Source organism: Rattus norvegicus, unplaced genomic scaffold (genome assembly GCF_021556685.1).
Source record: "Rattus norvegicus strain SHRSP/BbbUtx unplaced genomic scaffold, alternate assembly SHRSP_T2T unassigned-0000153, whole genome shotgun sequence".
NCBI classification, from domain to species: Eukaryota; Metazoa; Chordata; class Mammalia; order Rodentia; family Muridae; genus Rattus; species Rattus norvegicus.
The window spans coordinates 44837-61052 of NW_028238874.1; the positions used below are offsets into that span (position 1 = coordinate 44837).

At 42.7% G+C, this 16216-nt stretch overlaps 1 protein-coding gene and 1 non-coding gene across 2 annotated transcripts; one reads left to right on the plus strand and one right to left on the minus strand.

The window, feature by feature from the left end:
• The first annotated feature begins 450 nt into the window (after positions 1 to 450).
• On the plus strand, positions 451 to 557 carry LOC147997413 (U6 spliceosomal RNA). Its single transcript, XR_015647898.1, has one exon. It is a non-coding gene; the product is annotated as a U6 spliceosomal RNA (small nuclear RNA).
• Positions 558 to 10575: 10018 nt separating this feature from the next.
• Positions 10576 to 15269, minus strand: LOC147997414 (disks large homolog 5-like). The gene is made up of 6 exons (XM_087601592.1): positions 15113 to 15269; positions 13920 to 14079; positions 12592 to 12735; positions 11792 to 11958; positions 10970 to 11075; positions 10576 to 10846 (listed from the first exon to the last, which is right to left on the minus strand). The coding sequence occupies exons 1-5, from the start codon at positions 15237 to 15239 to the stop codon at positions 11011 to 11013; spliced, it is 663 nt and encodes a 220-aa protein (XP_087457718.1). The 5' UTR covers positions 15240 to 15269; the 3' UTR covers positions 10576 to 10846; positions 10970 to 11010.
• Between the last annotated feature and the right edge of the window lie 947 nt (positions 15270 to 16216).

Below are 16216 nucleotides of genomic sequence, written 5' to 3' on the forward strand. Positions count from 1 at the left end.
TGAGCTTGGCTACAACGATCTTTCATACTGAATTTCCTGCTGGCTCTGATTTCAGGGAGAGCGTCTCATAGAGCCCAGATTGGCCAGTAAACTACTGATCATCCTGCCTCAAGTATTGCCATCTAGTTCATGAAAGGGTTGAGTTATTGACACGAGGAACTGGGGATGGGCAGAGGTGCATGACTGAGGCTATCTCTGCTCAGTGGCATGCCTTTGGGGACTGATAGTTTTCATCACTGATATGTCATTTGACTGCAGTGCTCCTCTGGAGAGAAGGAGTCTCTTTTGCCAGGGCATCAGGCTCTCCAGACAGGCCTGGAAGGTGGAGGTCTAGAGGCCAGGCCTGCATTCCTATTCAGAAGCTGCATTTACCACTCTGGACAGTGCTGTAGAACAGGGTCACATATCCAGTTCTACCCTGAGACCTGCTGATAAAGAATGTCTATCCTGGTGCTCGCTTCGGCAGCACATATAATAAAATTGGAACGATACAGAGAAGATTAGCATGGCCCCTGCGCAAGGATGACACGCAAATTCGTGAAGCGTTCCATATTTTTAGAAATAATTGACTCAACTGTCAAAGATAATGTAAAGCGGAAAAAGCTACTGGTCCAAAACATACAGGAAATCCAGGACTCAATGAGAAGATCAAACCTAAGGATAATAGGTATAGAAGAGAGTGAAGACTCCCAGCTCAAAGGACCAGTAAATATCTTCAACAAAATCATAGAAGAAAACTTCCCTAACCTAAAAAAAGAGACACCCATAGGGATACAAGAAGCCTACAGAACTCCAAATAGATTGGACCAGAAAAGAAACACCTCCCGTCACATAATAGTCAAAACACCAAATGCACAAAATAAAGAAAGAATATTAAAAGCAGTAAGGGAAAAAGGTCAAGTAACATATAAAGGCAGACCTATGAGAATCACACCAGACTTCTCGCCAGAAACTATGAAGGCCAGAAGATCCTGGACTGATGTCATACAGACCCTAAGAGAACACAAATGCCAGCCCAGGTTACTGTATCCTGCAAAACTCTCAATTAACATAGATGTAGAAACCAAGATATTCCATGACAAAACCGAATTTACACAATATCTTTCTACAAATCCAGCACTACAAAGGATAATAAATGGTAAAGCCCAACATAAGGAGGCAAGCTATACCCTAGAATAAGCAAGAAACTAATTGTCTTGGCAACAAACAAAGAGAATGAAAGCACACAAACATAACCTCACATCCAAATATGAATATAACGGGAAGCAATAATCACTATTCCTTAATATCTCTCAACATCAATGGCCTCAACTCCCCAATAAAAAGACATAGATTAACAAACTGGATACGCAACGAGGACCCTGCATTCTGCTGCCTACAGGAAACACACCTCAGAGACAAAGACAGACATTACCTCAGAGTGAAAGGCTGGAAAACAATTTTCCAAGCAAATGGTCAGAAGAAGCAAGCTGGAGTAGCCATTCTAATATCAAATAAAATCAATTTTCAATTAAAAGTCATCAAAAAATATAAGGAAGGACACTTCATATTCATCAAAGGAAAAATCCACCAAGATGAACTCTCAATCCTAAATATCTATGCCCCAAATACAAGGGCACCTACATATGTAAAACAAACCTTACTAAAGCTCAAAACACACATTGCACCTCACACAATAATAGTGGGAGATTTCAACACCCCACTCTCATCAATGGACAGATCATGGAAACAGAAATTAAACAGAGATGTAGACAGACTAAGAGAAGTCATGAGCCAAATGGACTTAACGGATATTTATAGAACATTCTATCCTAAAGCAAAAGGATATACCTTCTTCTCAGCTCCTCATGGTACTTTCTCCAAAATTGACCATATAATTGGTCAAAAAACGGGCCTCAACAGGTACAGAAAGATAGAAATAATCCCATGCGTGCTATCGGACCACCACGGCCTAAAACTGTTCTTCAATAACAATCAAGGAAGAATGCCCACATATACGTGGAAATTGAACAATGCTCTACTCAATGATAACCTGGTCAAGGAAGAAATAAAGAAAGAAATTAAAAACTTTTTTAGAATTTAGTGTAAATGAAGGTACAACATACCCAAACTTATGGGAAATATGAAAGCTGTGCTAAGAGGAAAACTCATAGCGCTGGGTGCCTGCAGAAAGAAACAGGAAAGAGCATATGTCAGCAGCTTGACAGCACACCTAAAAGCTCTAGAACAAAAAGAAGCAAATACACCCAGGAGGAGTAGAAGGCAGGAAATAATCAAACTCAGAGCAGAAATCAGCCAAGTAGAAACAAAAAGGACCATAGAAAGAATCAACAGAACCAAAAGTTGGTTCTTTGAGAAAATCAAAAAGATAGATAAACCCTTAGCCAGACTAACGAGAGGACACAGAGAATGCATCCAAATTAACAAAATCAGAAATGAAAAGGGAGACATAACAACAGATTCAGAGGAAATTCAAAAAATCATCAGATCTTACTATAAAAACCTATATTCAACAAAACTTGAAAATCTACAGGAAATGGACAATTTCCTAGACAGATACCAGGTACCGAAGTTAAATCAGGAACAGATAAACCAGTTAAACAACCCCATAACTCCTAAGGAAATAGAAGCAGTCATTAAAGTTCTCCCAACCAAAAAGATCCCAGGTCCAGACGGGTTTAGTGCAGAATTCTATCAAACCTTCATAGAAGACCTCATACCAATATTATCCAAACTATTCCACAAAATTGAAACAGATGGATCACTTCCGAATACCTTCTACGAAGCCACAATTACTCTTATACCTAAACCACACAAAGACACAACAAAGAAAGAGAACTTCAGACCAATTTCCCTTATGAATATCGACGCAAAAATACTCAATAAAATTCTGGCAAACTGAATCCAAGAGCACATCAAAACAATCATCCACCATGATCAAGTAGGCTTCATCCCAGGCATGCAGGGATGGTTTAATATACGGAAAACCATCAACATGATCCATTATATAAACAAACTGAAAGAACAAAACCACATGATCATTTCATTAGATGCTGAGAAAGCATTTGACAAAATTCAACACCCCTTCATGATAAAAGTCCTGGAAAGAATAGGAATTCAAGGCCCATACCTAAACATAGTAAAAGCCATATACAGCAAACCAGTTGTTAACATTAAACTAAATGGAGAGAAACTTGAAGCAATCCCACTAAAATCAGGGACTAGACAAGGCTGCCCACTCTCTCCCTACTTATTCAATATAGTTCTTGAAGTTTTAGCCAGAGCAATCAGACAACAAAAGGAGGTCAAGGGGATACGGATCGGAAAAGAAGAAGTCAAAATATCACTATTTGCAGATGATATGATAGTATATTTATGTAATCCCAAAAGTTCCACCAGAGAACTACTAAAGCTGATAAACAACTTCAGCAAAGTGGCTGGGTATAAAATTAACTCAAATAAATCAGTAGCCTTCCTCTACACAAAAGAGAAACAAGCCGAGAAAGAAATTAGGGAAACGACACCCTTCATAATAGACCAAAATAATATAAAGTACCTCGGTCTGACTTTAACCAAGCAAGTAAAAGATTTGTACAATAAGAACTTCAAGACTCTGAAGAAAGAAATTGAAGAAATCCTCAGAAGATGGAAAGATCTCCCATGCACATGGATTGGCAGGATTAATATAGTAAAAATGGCCATTTTACCAAAAGCGATCTACAGATTCAATGCAATCCCCATCAAAATACCAATCCAATTCTTCAAAGAGTTAGACAGAACAATTTGCAAATTCATCTGGAATAGCAAATACCCAGGATAGCTAAAACTATCCTCAACAATAAAAGGACTTCAGGGGGAATCACTATCCCTGAACTCAAGCAGTATTACAGAGCAATAGTGATAAAAACTGCATGGTATTGTTACAGAGACAGACAGATAGAACAATGGAACAGAATTGAAGACCCAGAAATGAACCACACACTTATGGGCACTTTGATTTTTGACAAAGGAGCCAAAACCATCAAATGGAAAAAAGATAGCATTTTTTAGCAAATGGTGGTGGTTCAACTGGAGGTCAACATGTAGAAGAATGCAGATCGATCCATGCTTATCACCCTGTACAAAGCTTAAGTCCAAGTGGATCAAGGACCTCCACATCAAACCAGATACACTGAAACTAATAGAAGAAAAACTAGGGAAGCATCTGGAACACATGGGCACTGGAAAAAATTTCCTGAACAAAACACCAATGGCTTATGCTCTAAGATCAATAATCAATAAATGGGATCTCATAAAACTGCAAAGCTTCTGTAAGACAAAGGACACTGTGGTTAGGACAAAACGGCAACCAACAGATTGGGAAAAGATCTTTACCAATCCTACAACAGATAGAGGCCTTATATCCAAAATATACAAAGAACTCAAGAAGTTAGACCGCAGGGAGACAAATAACCCTATTAAAAAATGGGGTTCAGAGCTAAACAAAGAATTCACAGCTGAGGAATACTGAATGGCTGAGAAAAACCTAAAGAAATGTTCAACATCTTTAGTCATAAGGGAAATGCAAATCAAAACAACCCCGAGATTTCACCTCACACCAGTGAGAATGGCTAAGATCAAAAACTCAGGTGACAGCAGATGCTGGCGAGGATGCAGAGAAAGAGGAACACTCCTCCATTGTTGGTGGGAGGCAGACTGGTACAACCATTCTGGAAATCAGTTGGAGGTTTCTCAGAAAATTGGACATTGAACTACCTGAGGATCCAGGTATACCTCTCTTGGGCATACACCCAAAAGACGCCCCAACATATAAAAAAGACACGTGCTCCACTATGTTCATCGCAGCCTTATTTATAATAGCCAGAAGCTGGAAAGAACCCAGATGCCCTTCAACAGAGGAATGGATACAGAAAATGTGGTACATCTACACAATGGAATATTACTCAGCTATCAAAAACAACGGCTTTATGAAATTCGTAGGCAAATGGTTGGAACTGGAAAATATCATCCTGAGTAAGCTAACCCAATCACAGAAAGACATACATGGTATGCACTCATTGATAAGTGGCTATTAGCCCAAATGCTTGAATTACCCTAGATGCCTAGAACAAATGAAACTCAAGACAGATGATCAAAATGTGAATGCTTCACTCCTTCTTTAAAAGGGGAACAAGAATACCCTTGGCAGGGAATAGAGAGGCAAAGATTAAAACAGAGACAGAAGGAACACCCAATCAGAGCCTGCCCCACATGTGGCCCATACATATACAGCCATCCAATTAGACAAGATGGATGAAGCAAAGAAGTGCAGGCCGACAGGAGCGGGATGTAGATCTTTCCCGAGAGACACAGCCAGAATACAGCAAACACAGAGGCGGATGCCAGCAGCAACCACTGAATTGAGAATAGGACCCCCGTTGAAGGAATCAGAGAAAGAACTGGAAGAGCTTGAAGGTGCTCGAGACCCCTTATGAACAAGAATGCCAAGCAACCAGAGCTTCCAGGGACTAAGCCACTACCTAAAGAGTATACATGGACTGACCCTGGACTCTGACTTCATAGGTAGCAATGAATATCCTAGTAAGAGCACCAGTGGAAGGGGTAGCCCTGGGTCCTGCTAAGACTGAACCCCCAGTGAACTAGATTGTTGGGGGGAGGGCGGCAAGGGGAGGAAGATGGGGAGGGGAACACCCATAAAGAAGGGGAGGAGGGAGGAGGATGTTTGCCCGGAAACCGGGAAAGGGAATAACACTCGAAATGTATATAAGAAATACTCAAGTTAATAAAAAAAAAAAAAAAAAAAAGAGAGAGAGAAGTCTGGTGTAATTCAGATAGGTCTGAATTCATTTGTTACTGCATATTTATACCTTACCCCTTTTAATATTCTTTCTTGATCTGAGCATTTAGGGTTTTAATTGTTATGTGAATGGAGGAATATTTTCTGGTCTGCTCCCATCTGTCAGATTCTATGGCCGTGCTTCTCAACACTCCTAGTGCTGCACACCTGTAATACAGTGCTTCATGCTGTGATGACTCCCACCATAAAATTATTTCAGTACTACTTCATAACTAATATTGCTACTCTTATAAGTCATAATGTGCAAGGTATCTGATATACATTCTTTGTGAGTGGTCGTAGCCCAGAGTTTGAGAAACATTGCATTATATACATTTTTTTTAAAGAGAAGCCTTCATCTAAGACGGTCCTGATGCAGGTGTAAGAGCAGAGACACCCTGACATAGTGACAAGTTAGCAGGCCCAAGGCCGCTTGCCTTAATGGCAACAGAGATTCCTGGGTAAAGGCACAATCTGAAATCACTGTCCCCAGGACATTTCTTACCTCAGTTTTTCCCCATTACACGGTGTGTCTGCTTGGCCATGTCTGTCCAGGAAGCCAGTCCCTGTAGTCTCTGATACAGACAGAATCCTAAAGGTGAGAATGTTTTCCCTCTGTTGGCTCCCAGTCACTTCTACAGAAGTAAGTTCAAATCACCCGTGGGTATATGTGTCTCTCTCCCATAATGTGTGAGACTTGAAATGTCATCCCTTTGAGTTGACAAAAACCAACTCTCACTTCAGATTTACAGCTGACCAACACTTAGTTTCAGGAGAATGAAGAAGCTGGCCAGGCCTGCAGAGTCAGATCCCCTCCCTGCCTGGGACAATCCCACCCACAGTAGACTTCAGCTTCACCTAGCAGCTGTTATCAGAAAATCTGACCTTAAGGTTCTGAAGTCCACACATGCACAAACCCTAAGGTTGTTAGATGGTGGATATGGGGTTTTTCTCCAATTTAAAATCATTCAGGCCTCTTTTCTCCCCTGGGATGCACTTTGTTCTCTCAGGTCTGTTCTTCTCAGAAGTCAACTCTCAGAAGGGGCACTTTGCTCTAACTCCTCCATGGGACCCACCCAGCATTGTGACTGGAGGATCCTAAGGAGTTGTAGCTCTGAGCTGGGAGGGGGAGCTCTCACCCTGACATGGAGAAGCCTGTTTTCACAGCTGATCTGGATCTGAGGAAAAGGTGCTTTTAAAGAAGCCTGTGAAAGTGTCTCCTGCAGGAGAGCCCACCCTGCAGGTAAAGTCACACAAGACAGGGAAAAGTGGCTTCTCAACTTTCCCAGGGCTCTCAAACCAGGGAGGGTAACTGATTTCAGAGAGTTTGAGAAAGGCCTCCATCTCCCTGAAAGACTTCCCTCAATCATAAGTACCACCACTACCCCAGGCTCAGCAAAGCCCTCCAACTACCAGTTCCTGGCAAATGAAACCCAGTGTGGAGAATTGAGGATAACACTTCTAGGAAAAGGGAGACACAAGCCTCTGGGGGTCCTGACCTGGGGTCTGTCCCTCAGGCTCTCCTCACTTCCCCTAGGTGCCTAGGGCAGGGGCAGGGTCAGGAGTAGGGGGAGGGGCAAGTTCATGGTCAGGGGCAGGGTCAGGGGCAAGCAGTGACCTCCAGCCACAAGATAGGCTTTGGGTGCATGGAACAGGCAGCAGCAGAGCTCGCCCTGCCCTCCTTCTCTCTGGAGTGGGAAAGCATGGAGACCTGAGTGGTAGGGAAGAGTTGGGGAACTCACAGCTGCTTTTCCTCTGGCTGCAACTGCAAGTGGAGGGCGAAAGAAGCCAGAGAGTCTCAGGGGATCCCCCCATTTCCTGATTTCATTGTCCTTGTGGATGTCCAGGATGAAGGCTGTGCTTGGCTGGGCCAGAAGCCCCGCAGACAGGTAGAAGATGCACAACTGGCCTGTGACCTCCCTGGGCACCCACTGGGACCCAGCTCAAGTGGCCACAGACACTCACCAGGCACCCTGCCCCAGCCCTAAGCCTGTACACACCAAGGCCACAGCACCTCTCCTAGTCTCTCCCACCATGAGCACTCACCCTGGCACCCTGGCTGGCTTACACTCTCTGTAGGGAGCTCCTTGTCTGGTTTAGACACCAGGTTGATTATGGCCTCAGAGAAGGAGTTTGACATTGTTCCTTCTCTTTCAATATAGTGGAATAATTGAAGCACTACTGTTATTAGGTCTTCATTAAAAGTCTGATAGGATTCTGCATTAAAGCCATATGGCCTGAGATTTCGCTTTTTAATTTTTGGAGGGGCAAACTATACTGACTGTATCTATTTTCTTCTGAGAATTATCCATGTACCTTCCCAGATCTGTGTTTATGTTGGTAATTGTTATCTGTCTAGAAAATACCAATATCAAATAGATTTTCAGTTTTCTGGAGTAAAGGTTTTTGAGGTAAGACCTAATGGTTGTTGAATTTGTTCATTGTCTATTGTTAGATCCCCCTTTCATTTCTAATTGTGTCAATTTAGGTATTGTCTCTGGTGTGCAGTTTGTTTGAGGAAGGGGTTGCCTCTCTGGTTGATCTTCTCAACAAAAATACAAAAAAAGAAACAAAAAAAAAATAAAACAAACAAAAAACCCAACACACAGTACTTGATTCTCTTGACTCTTTGTATTTTTCACTTTATTTGTAATTGACTGATTTGATTTGAGCCCTGAATTAATTTCCTGCCATCAAATCGTACCTGACATTCTATGGGATGAGGTTTGGCCTCATCTTGTTAACAGCAACATGTAACTTCTGAGCTGTTTCTGCTCTCTGTAGTGGTAATGATGTCAAATCTTACTGAAAACCATGCATAGCCTGGTTTAGGCTGTATTAAAGTAGCCCACCAATTCAGTGTTCCCTGCAAGGTGCCATGGGACAGCAGTAGCATGAGTCTGCATGCACCTCGACAGTTTTCATTAGGGACTACACACACACACACACACACACACACACACACACACACACACACACTTTACTGACATGGTGCACATTCTTTGCACATACAGAAGAAAGTGAGAAGTAATGAAAACACACCAATAATGGAATTGATGGAGGGAGCTGTGGGAAAGCTGGGGCTTAGAGTTATTTAAAGGCCCTGTGCAGGCTCTCCTTTTGTTGGAGGAGAAACTTCAAGTGCAATGTGGTTCTTTATTTTCTTTCTCTAAAGCACAGAGGGCTAGGGAGGAACACAGGGCTTTGAGCATGTTCGGCAAGTGCAGTCACACTGAATTAAATCCTAGGGCTGGAACCCTATTAATCTTCTACAGAATTACAGAGCAGCCTGGATGAAGACTCTCAGCTGAAAAGGTGGACATCTCAAGACAGGCACTGGACAATGGCTGACAGACTTGACTGAAGAGTGGTAATGTTTTGCTATCTCACAGGAAAAGAAGGCCCCTCCCACTACACTGTACTCTAAGGACAGTTTATTCAGGTTAGGATGACATGAACTATTGTCTCATGTCACAGATGTCAGCACAAAGTATCCAAGGTATTGTATGCCAATGGTAGCATTAACAGAACAAAGCACACAGTGTCATGAAGACATAAATCATGAGTTTGTGTAGCAAGACCCAGGCCTCTTCCAGGGTCTTAGATAGTAATGGAGAACCTCAAATACGGTAGTAATGTGATAGTGTGGTGTGAATCTAGTTACAACTAGCTTCTATTGTGACACAGATGACTCTTTTTGTGTCATGGTCAGCTTATAATGAATGACTAGACCCAAGCATGAGAATAACCAAATACTACATTTCTTCTCTAGCTGCTGAGCTTTTAAAAGCCCTGGGGTGACAGCAAGCTTTTGTGGACATTCTGGATTGGTCCTTGTGTACTTTAACTCTCTGAGTCACCTCCACTCTCAGTAAGTTAGTTCAATTCCATATTGGAAATCAATCACCTGGAAAAAATACATTCCCAATACGATCCCAGATTGGCCATGGAAAAAGGGTAGCTTGAACTGTCCCACCTAGGTTCTGGGCTTGCACAGGCCTCCTCTCCAAAAGAAACCTGTGTTCATAGCTGCAGGCTACATTCACTATGGATGCTCTGGAGGATCCTCCCTAAATGGCTCAGATTAAAATAATTTTCTTGTTAACAATCAAAAAACTGATTATGCCAAGCTGGCCTACATGAAGCTAGTTTCAGTTCTGTATTTTATCAGATGTGCAGAATACATGTGGTCATCATAGATAACAGGTGAAAGATCTGCTCTAATAAGGAAACTAAGTGATGCTGGAGGATGATCCTGACCCACACTGAGCAGTGGGGACACCAGAGCCCTGTAGGGATGCCTGACAACCTAACACGTTGAGCATGCACAGCTCAGTAAGTTCCCTGTGAACACACATCTCCTGAGATCTCTCTATTTAATTGGAGGTGATCCTGTCCACCTAATACAGCACCTCATGTGGAATAACAAAAGCCACCTGCAGGAGATGTGGTGATGACTCACAGGGTAAAGAAACTGCTGCTCTCTCAGAGGAACCACATGGACCCTAACAATTGGGTAAAGTGTGTCATTGATTACATCACAATGTGTGTGTCCAAGACACAGCCACATTCTCCACACAAAAGACACTATCACACTGGGTATCCCTTGGTGACTTTGAATTCTCTTATTAGCTCAGGCTCCATGGAACATGCAGAGATCCATCTGTAGCTGTCAGTTCTAGGTCCACAGGAAGGGACAGAACCCTTGAGTAAGAATGATGGTCTTAAGAGTCAAGAGATAGAATTCAATTTTTATTCATAACAAATACATTTTTACAACAAAACAGGATTAAAATGAATAAAAATATTTAAAAATGTTTGAAAGTAAAAATAGTAACAAGAACATATAAATATGAAACAACAAAAAGAAAACTTCAATTAAAATCATAACAAAAATATTTCTAAAAGCATATTCTTAACGAACATTTAGAAGCACAGATGTATTGCTGTTTCTCCTCTAGCACACATAATGAAAGGTGGTCCCCCAAGTTGTTTCTCAAGTGCTGTTTTCTGAAGAAGAAAGTGAGTAAGACCTCAATCAGTCAGGCTGGCTTAGTGTTATATAAATTTAGTGTCTCTAAGAAATGACAAATTAACTCTGAGGAAGAATACTCATCCAAAAAATGTTGTTACCATTCACGATGTTTGTCATCAGGGACTCCTGAGAAAGCAACTTATTCCTCAGGAAGCTCTCTTACTGGCGTGTGTCCAATTCCATCTCTCTTGCACTTTCTGAGACCTGGGAGAGGAAGGCAGTTTTTCAGACACTGATTTGGTGGTGAAACGCAAGCCAGCTGTCAGAATGCTGCCTTCTACCACCTCAGTTCTATTGGACAATTAACATGGACCTTTTAACTGATATCATTGTTGCTAACTCTGTGGGCAGGGCAAAATCTCCAGCAAGCCTCACAGTAATGTGGGCTGACAATATGGGACCCAGACTTATACCAGTGCAAACCAAGAACAGGGCAATGGAAGGGACCTCATTGGGTTGCAGGAAGAAAGGAGATGTCCATATGTCACCAAGGTTAAAGCCAATGACAAGTACTAATTTGACATTTGCACTTAGTTCTTATCCCAGAAAGGTGCTTCCTACACAAGAAGTCACATGACCACTTGTCATTTGTCAAGAACCAAGAACATGTTCAAAACTCTACATAGCATCCAATCTATCACGTGCATGTGCAATAATGTGATATGTTATTGATCTGTCACCATTTCTATAATGCAGCTTCAAAAAGAGCAGCAAAATATACTTGCAAAATAATTCAGTTTCTGAAAAGTGGTTGGCTTCCCAGAATACTTGTGCATAGGCAGAGCAATGAACAATTCCATACATGAGGTGGTTGGCTGGTTGTGAGTGTAAATTAGTAAGGTGGTAGGAAAAAGCACAGATGTATCAAATTGGCAAATTTTATCAGATATTGTTAAGCTAACACAGCTACTCGTCCCTACCAGATGATGCTGGGTCTGGACGTTGCTGGTCTTTATCTTTCTTGCTGAAGTCAACCAAATATTTCTGGTTCAGTGCACACTCAAGATGTCTCTCCTTGCTCTCCTGCTTCAGTGGGACCAACTTCTTCCTACATGTGTTTTCCATCAGGAGCTGGCTGAGCAGGTTTCTGGAAATACAGTCTGCATAGTAAGATCATGCTGCCCCTTTCTCCCATTCCTACTCCCAAGTCCCACTAAGTCTACCAGGTCCCAGGTACCCATGAAGACTTAATAAAATACATCTTGATACATATAATGCTCCTGCACAAAACACAAAGAGTTAATTCGGGGAAGAATAAATTGTTTGTTTGGCCGGAGCACCAATTAGTGTCCACATCTCTCAAAAAGAACATGGATCTTCATCTATCCATGAAAGCCCAATGCATGAGGGCAACATCAATTAGTAGTGGGCCAACACCCTCAAAGGAGGTCAGTAGAACCAAGAGAAGGTCATGCTAACCATGTGGTCCACACACTGAGTTTTGTAAAACCTGGTATGACACCGTAGGTCCAGGTCAGCCTAATAACCTTCTGCTGACTTCAATCAGTGCTGTTCTATCTAGAGCCTTCTGAAGATGCCTAGACAATCCTGGGATGAGTAACAGTCTTTTGTGGAACTGAAAACTGAGTCCTAATGACCCTGGCACACTGATGTGTAAACAGCACAAGAGATAGAACCAGAGCTGAAGACCGTCCAATCCAGAACAAAGAAATCAGAAATGGCCATTCCACAGGTGATAGCCTTTCTGACCAGGACTTACCTAGAGAAGGTAATCTCCTTCTTCAGCTTATGGCTGTTCTCATGGACTTCAGTGTTCTCCATCTCTAAGTTGTGCAGAATTGACATGACCGCCTCCTCCATTCTCTCCAGGTCTTCATAATATGGATTTGGCCTGAAGTGGGGCCTGGCCCCAAATGATAGAATCCAATGAACATCGGCATTTAGGAATATATGAACTCAGGGTGGGTCCTGTATTACCCCAGTCCTGGAAGGACACCTTCTGAATTCTACATATTGGGATCTTCTTCAGCTTCAGAAACGTGTTTTTCTGCGTCCAGGACACCAGAATCTCAGCATCCAGATGGAGGCTTCCCTGGCTCCCTTTGTTCAATCAAGAGGAAATCTGCAGTCAAGCCAGTTGAGCTATCAAGAGCCTAGGCCACACCTCTCCATGCTCCCCCACCCAACACAGCCAGAAACCTGTGATTTCTTTTCTCCTGTCCCGATAACAGACCATATATCAACACAAAATTATAATCTGCACAAGGAATACAAATAAACAGACAATTGTGGCCACGTAGGCAAAGAACTGTGCTGTTGACAGTGGGGCTCCCAGAACAAAGCATTCACTTCACCATGAATGTGTTACAGGTAAATACTCAGGCTAAGAAATAGACTCCTATATTCCAAGTGTGGAGTGAAATATAAACATATAACAGTTGTGCATATGCATTTGGATGTATGCACACACAGACACCCAGACTGAGACACACCCACAAAAAAAGAGAAATGTAAACAGAGTTAGAGAAAGAGAAAAGCAAATATGGAAACAGAGAGCACTGTGAGAACCAGGAGAAATGCATGCACCATTGCTGTGTCCGAGGGGCTCCCACAGACACACAGACAATAACAAACAGGCCTGAGCCTGACAACTTCTATTCAAGCATTGAGATGAACAGTGCGGGACCAGGCCCCTCAGGCTGCTGCCTGGATCTTCCAGCACTCAGTCCCCTGCCTAGCACGTACAGAGACTCACCATAAACTCACTGCAATTACAATCTTGCAAAGCCACCTGATGTCAAGGGCTTTGCAAATGCACACTGGGAACTCATTCTCCCTGACTTTATCCCTGAATTCTTCATTCAGACCACAAATTCTGCTTTTCAATAAATGGAAGCAGACGAGTCCACTGTCCATCTCTCTCCTCAGGAAGGGTCAGGTTCTGAATCTCCTCTATATGGGAGGTGAGGTTTAGCACAGGGTGGTTAGGGAGGCACAGCTTTCTAGAACCCAAAACCTTAATAGGATAAGATGAAGGTGACCTTGCAGACCCAGGAATGAAACAAGAGCATTTGGAGCGATTCATACATGTTCTTCATGGATCTCTCTGTCAGAAACCTCAGGCGATCTCTCAGGTCATTTCTCTCCTCGGTAATGAGCTGCAGCTCTTTAATCAGCCTCTCCTTTTCCTTCTTGGCCTGCTTCTCGCTTAGGGCAGTGCCAGGGGATGATGTTTTTCTCCCAGCGTCTGTAGGTAGAAGAACACAAGTGAACCTGCATGGGGAGAATTCATAGAGTGTACATAGACCTCAGTGAGGCCTAAACAGGAGAACAAGCCTGGAACCCAGTGTCACTGCTAGGAGATTGGTCTATGCTTAAGAGGCCTCCTCAGTGGATCTCAGTTCTCCCACTACTCTATAGAGACCAAGAGATGTAAGCAGCCAGGTGTGCCCTATGCCGGACATCACGTGCTTACATGTACCATGGAGATGGCTTCTCCAGGATTAACATCAACTGACCAGGGTACAGCTTGGTTTCAGGACCCTCACCCCTGTGGTTTCAGAACTCAGATGATAAATTCACCATTCACAAAACTTGAGTGATTGGAGACACTCAGATGTCCTACCCTGATACTCTAGGCTAACAACTTTGGATTTAAAACACATTTCCAGGGAGGTCATGTTCAACAGACTTATCAATTCCCCTATATGAAATAACAAATGCCCCAGAAGTTCCAATAGGTTACAGGCTGAATCTTGGTCCACATGTTCCAAACAGTTTTGGTATTTTAGAAACAAGTGTGTAACACACAACCTCTAATATATAAAGCTAATGATGACCCTGCCAGTTAGAAGAAATCAGAGAAGGTCTAAGAACATAAGGTTATTGCCTGGAGCACAATCTCTCCCTGTTCTTACTGTCAGGTGTCCACTGTATTTAAAGAAGCAATGATAGTGAAATACATTGCTGCCCTGTCTAAACTCAGAAAAGGTGGACCCTCCATGACTCCTGATCGTGTTATTATATCAATGTAACCTAACAAATGCACTGTAAAAGTAAAGGCCAGAAATTCACAGTATAATAGCATTGGCCTTACCATATACTCCCTGTGGGGTTGGGGAAACTAAAGTTCTGAAATCCTGACTTTCAGGAATTGTGATGTTCATGGAAATTCAATTCCTTTTCAGATGCTCCAGTTGCTGTGGCCCATTGCTAGAAAGGTCAGCCTAAGCCTGCAGCCCCCCTGACAGGGAGCTCCAAATATACTGCCCAGAACTTACTAAACATTCCCCAGAAGTGCTGTCTTTGTCCATCATTACTTTGAGACGAAAGGCCAGATTCCTTCACTCTAGTCTGTCCACAATCGACGTTCCCCCTCCCAAAACGCTTGCGAAGACGGGAAAACATGTCTTAGGGTGTAACCGCCAGATTCAGACTGAGAGAAACTAGGGCACTGGTTGTCACTACAACACTGGTGACATCACAGAGGATGCCAGAACTCTCTAGGAGACAATAGAATGTCCAAGAAGGGACAGCTGATGTCATGGGGAGCAGACTTTCCCTCCCTGCTAATGTTCTCCCTGTACTGAGCATAAGCAGAGGGGCCCTTTCCAGGAGAATTTCCTGGGGCAGAGCCACTGAGCATCTCCTGCTTCCAAAGCCAAATTTTCCTTAAGGCTTGATTATAAAAAAACCTTAGTAATTCCTATGCATCTAAATGAATGTTTCCTTCCATATCTTGCCCCAAAATGTCTCACTAACTCACATTGTCCTCATTCACCAATGTTAGCCATTAAACTTCCTGAGATTTCACACCAGCTTGAATATGCAGTCAAAAGTTCTCCTGTCTCATTCTGTACAGGTGCTTTAAATCACATCAAGAAATAGTCTGCATGGTAGGTTACAACATGCGTGTGTATTAGGGGAACACTCATGAAGTCATGTGCTTAGCAATCGACAATTGCCAGAAAATTCCTTAGGAGAAAGAGTTGAAGTCTTTATGGTGCTAGGAAAAGTGTGGAGACCAGTTGGCAGAGGAAAATGCAATATTGGAGACACCAGTGAAGGGAACCTCATGCTGGTGGTGGGGTTCTCCTCTCTGCACCAATGTCGCCAAAGGAGCACTGCTCACAGGCCTGAGTAAGATATACCATGAGCTTCTATCAGAAAAATAAAATAGTCAAGAGATATAGGGGGTGCACAGAAAGGTCTAAAATGAGGCTATAAACATCATTAAGTGGATAGAGCAAGGTCCCAGCACCTGTACACTGGGAAATGGCCACCACACCAAACACAAAAGCATCTATCATAGTGAAAAATGAATACTTTACAGAATGCACCCACTAACACTGATTGATCACATCCGTAGTTCAAATTTTGGGGGC

Coding starts and splice junctions, on each gene's coding strand:
- LOC147997414 (XM_087601592.1), bottom strand. CDS start 15,239: ATGTTTTCCCGTCTTCGCAAGCGTTTTGGGAGGGGGAACGTCGATTGT. Junction 14,080..15,112: donor GCACTTCTGGGGAATGTTTA/GTAAGTTCTGGG, acceptor TTCTACCTACAG/ACGCTGGGAGAAAAACATCA. Junction 12,736..13,919: donor GAGAGATCCATGAAGAACAT/GTATGAATCGCT, acceptor ATTTGGGGCCAG/GCCCCACTTCAGGCCAAATC.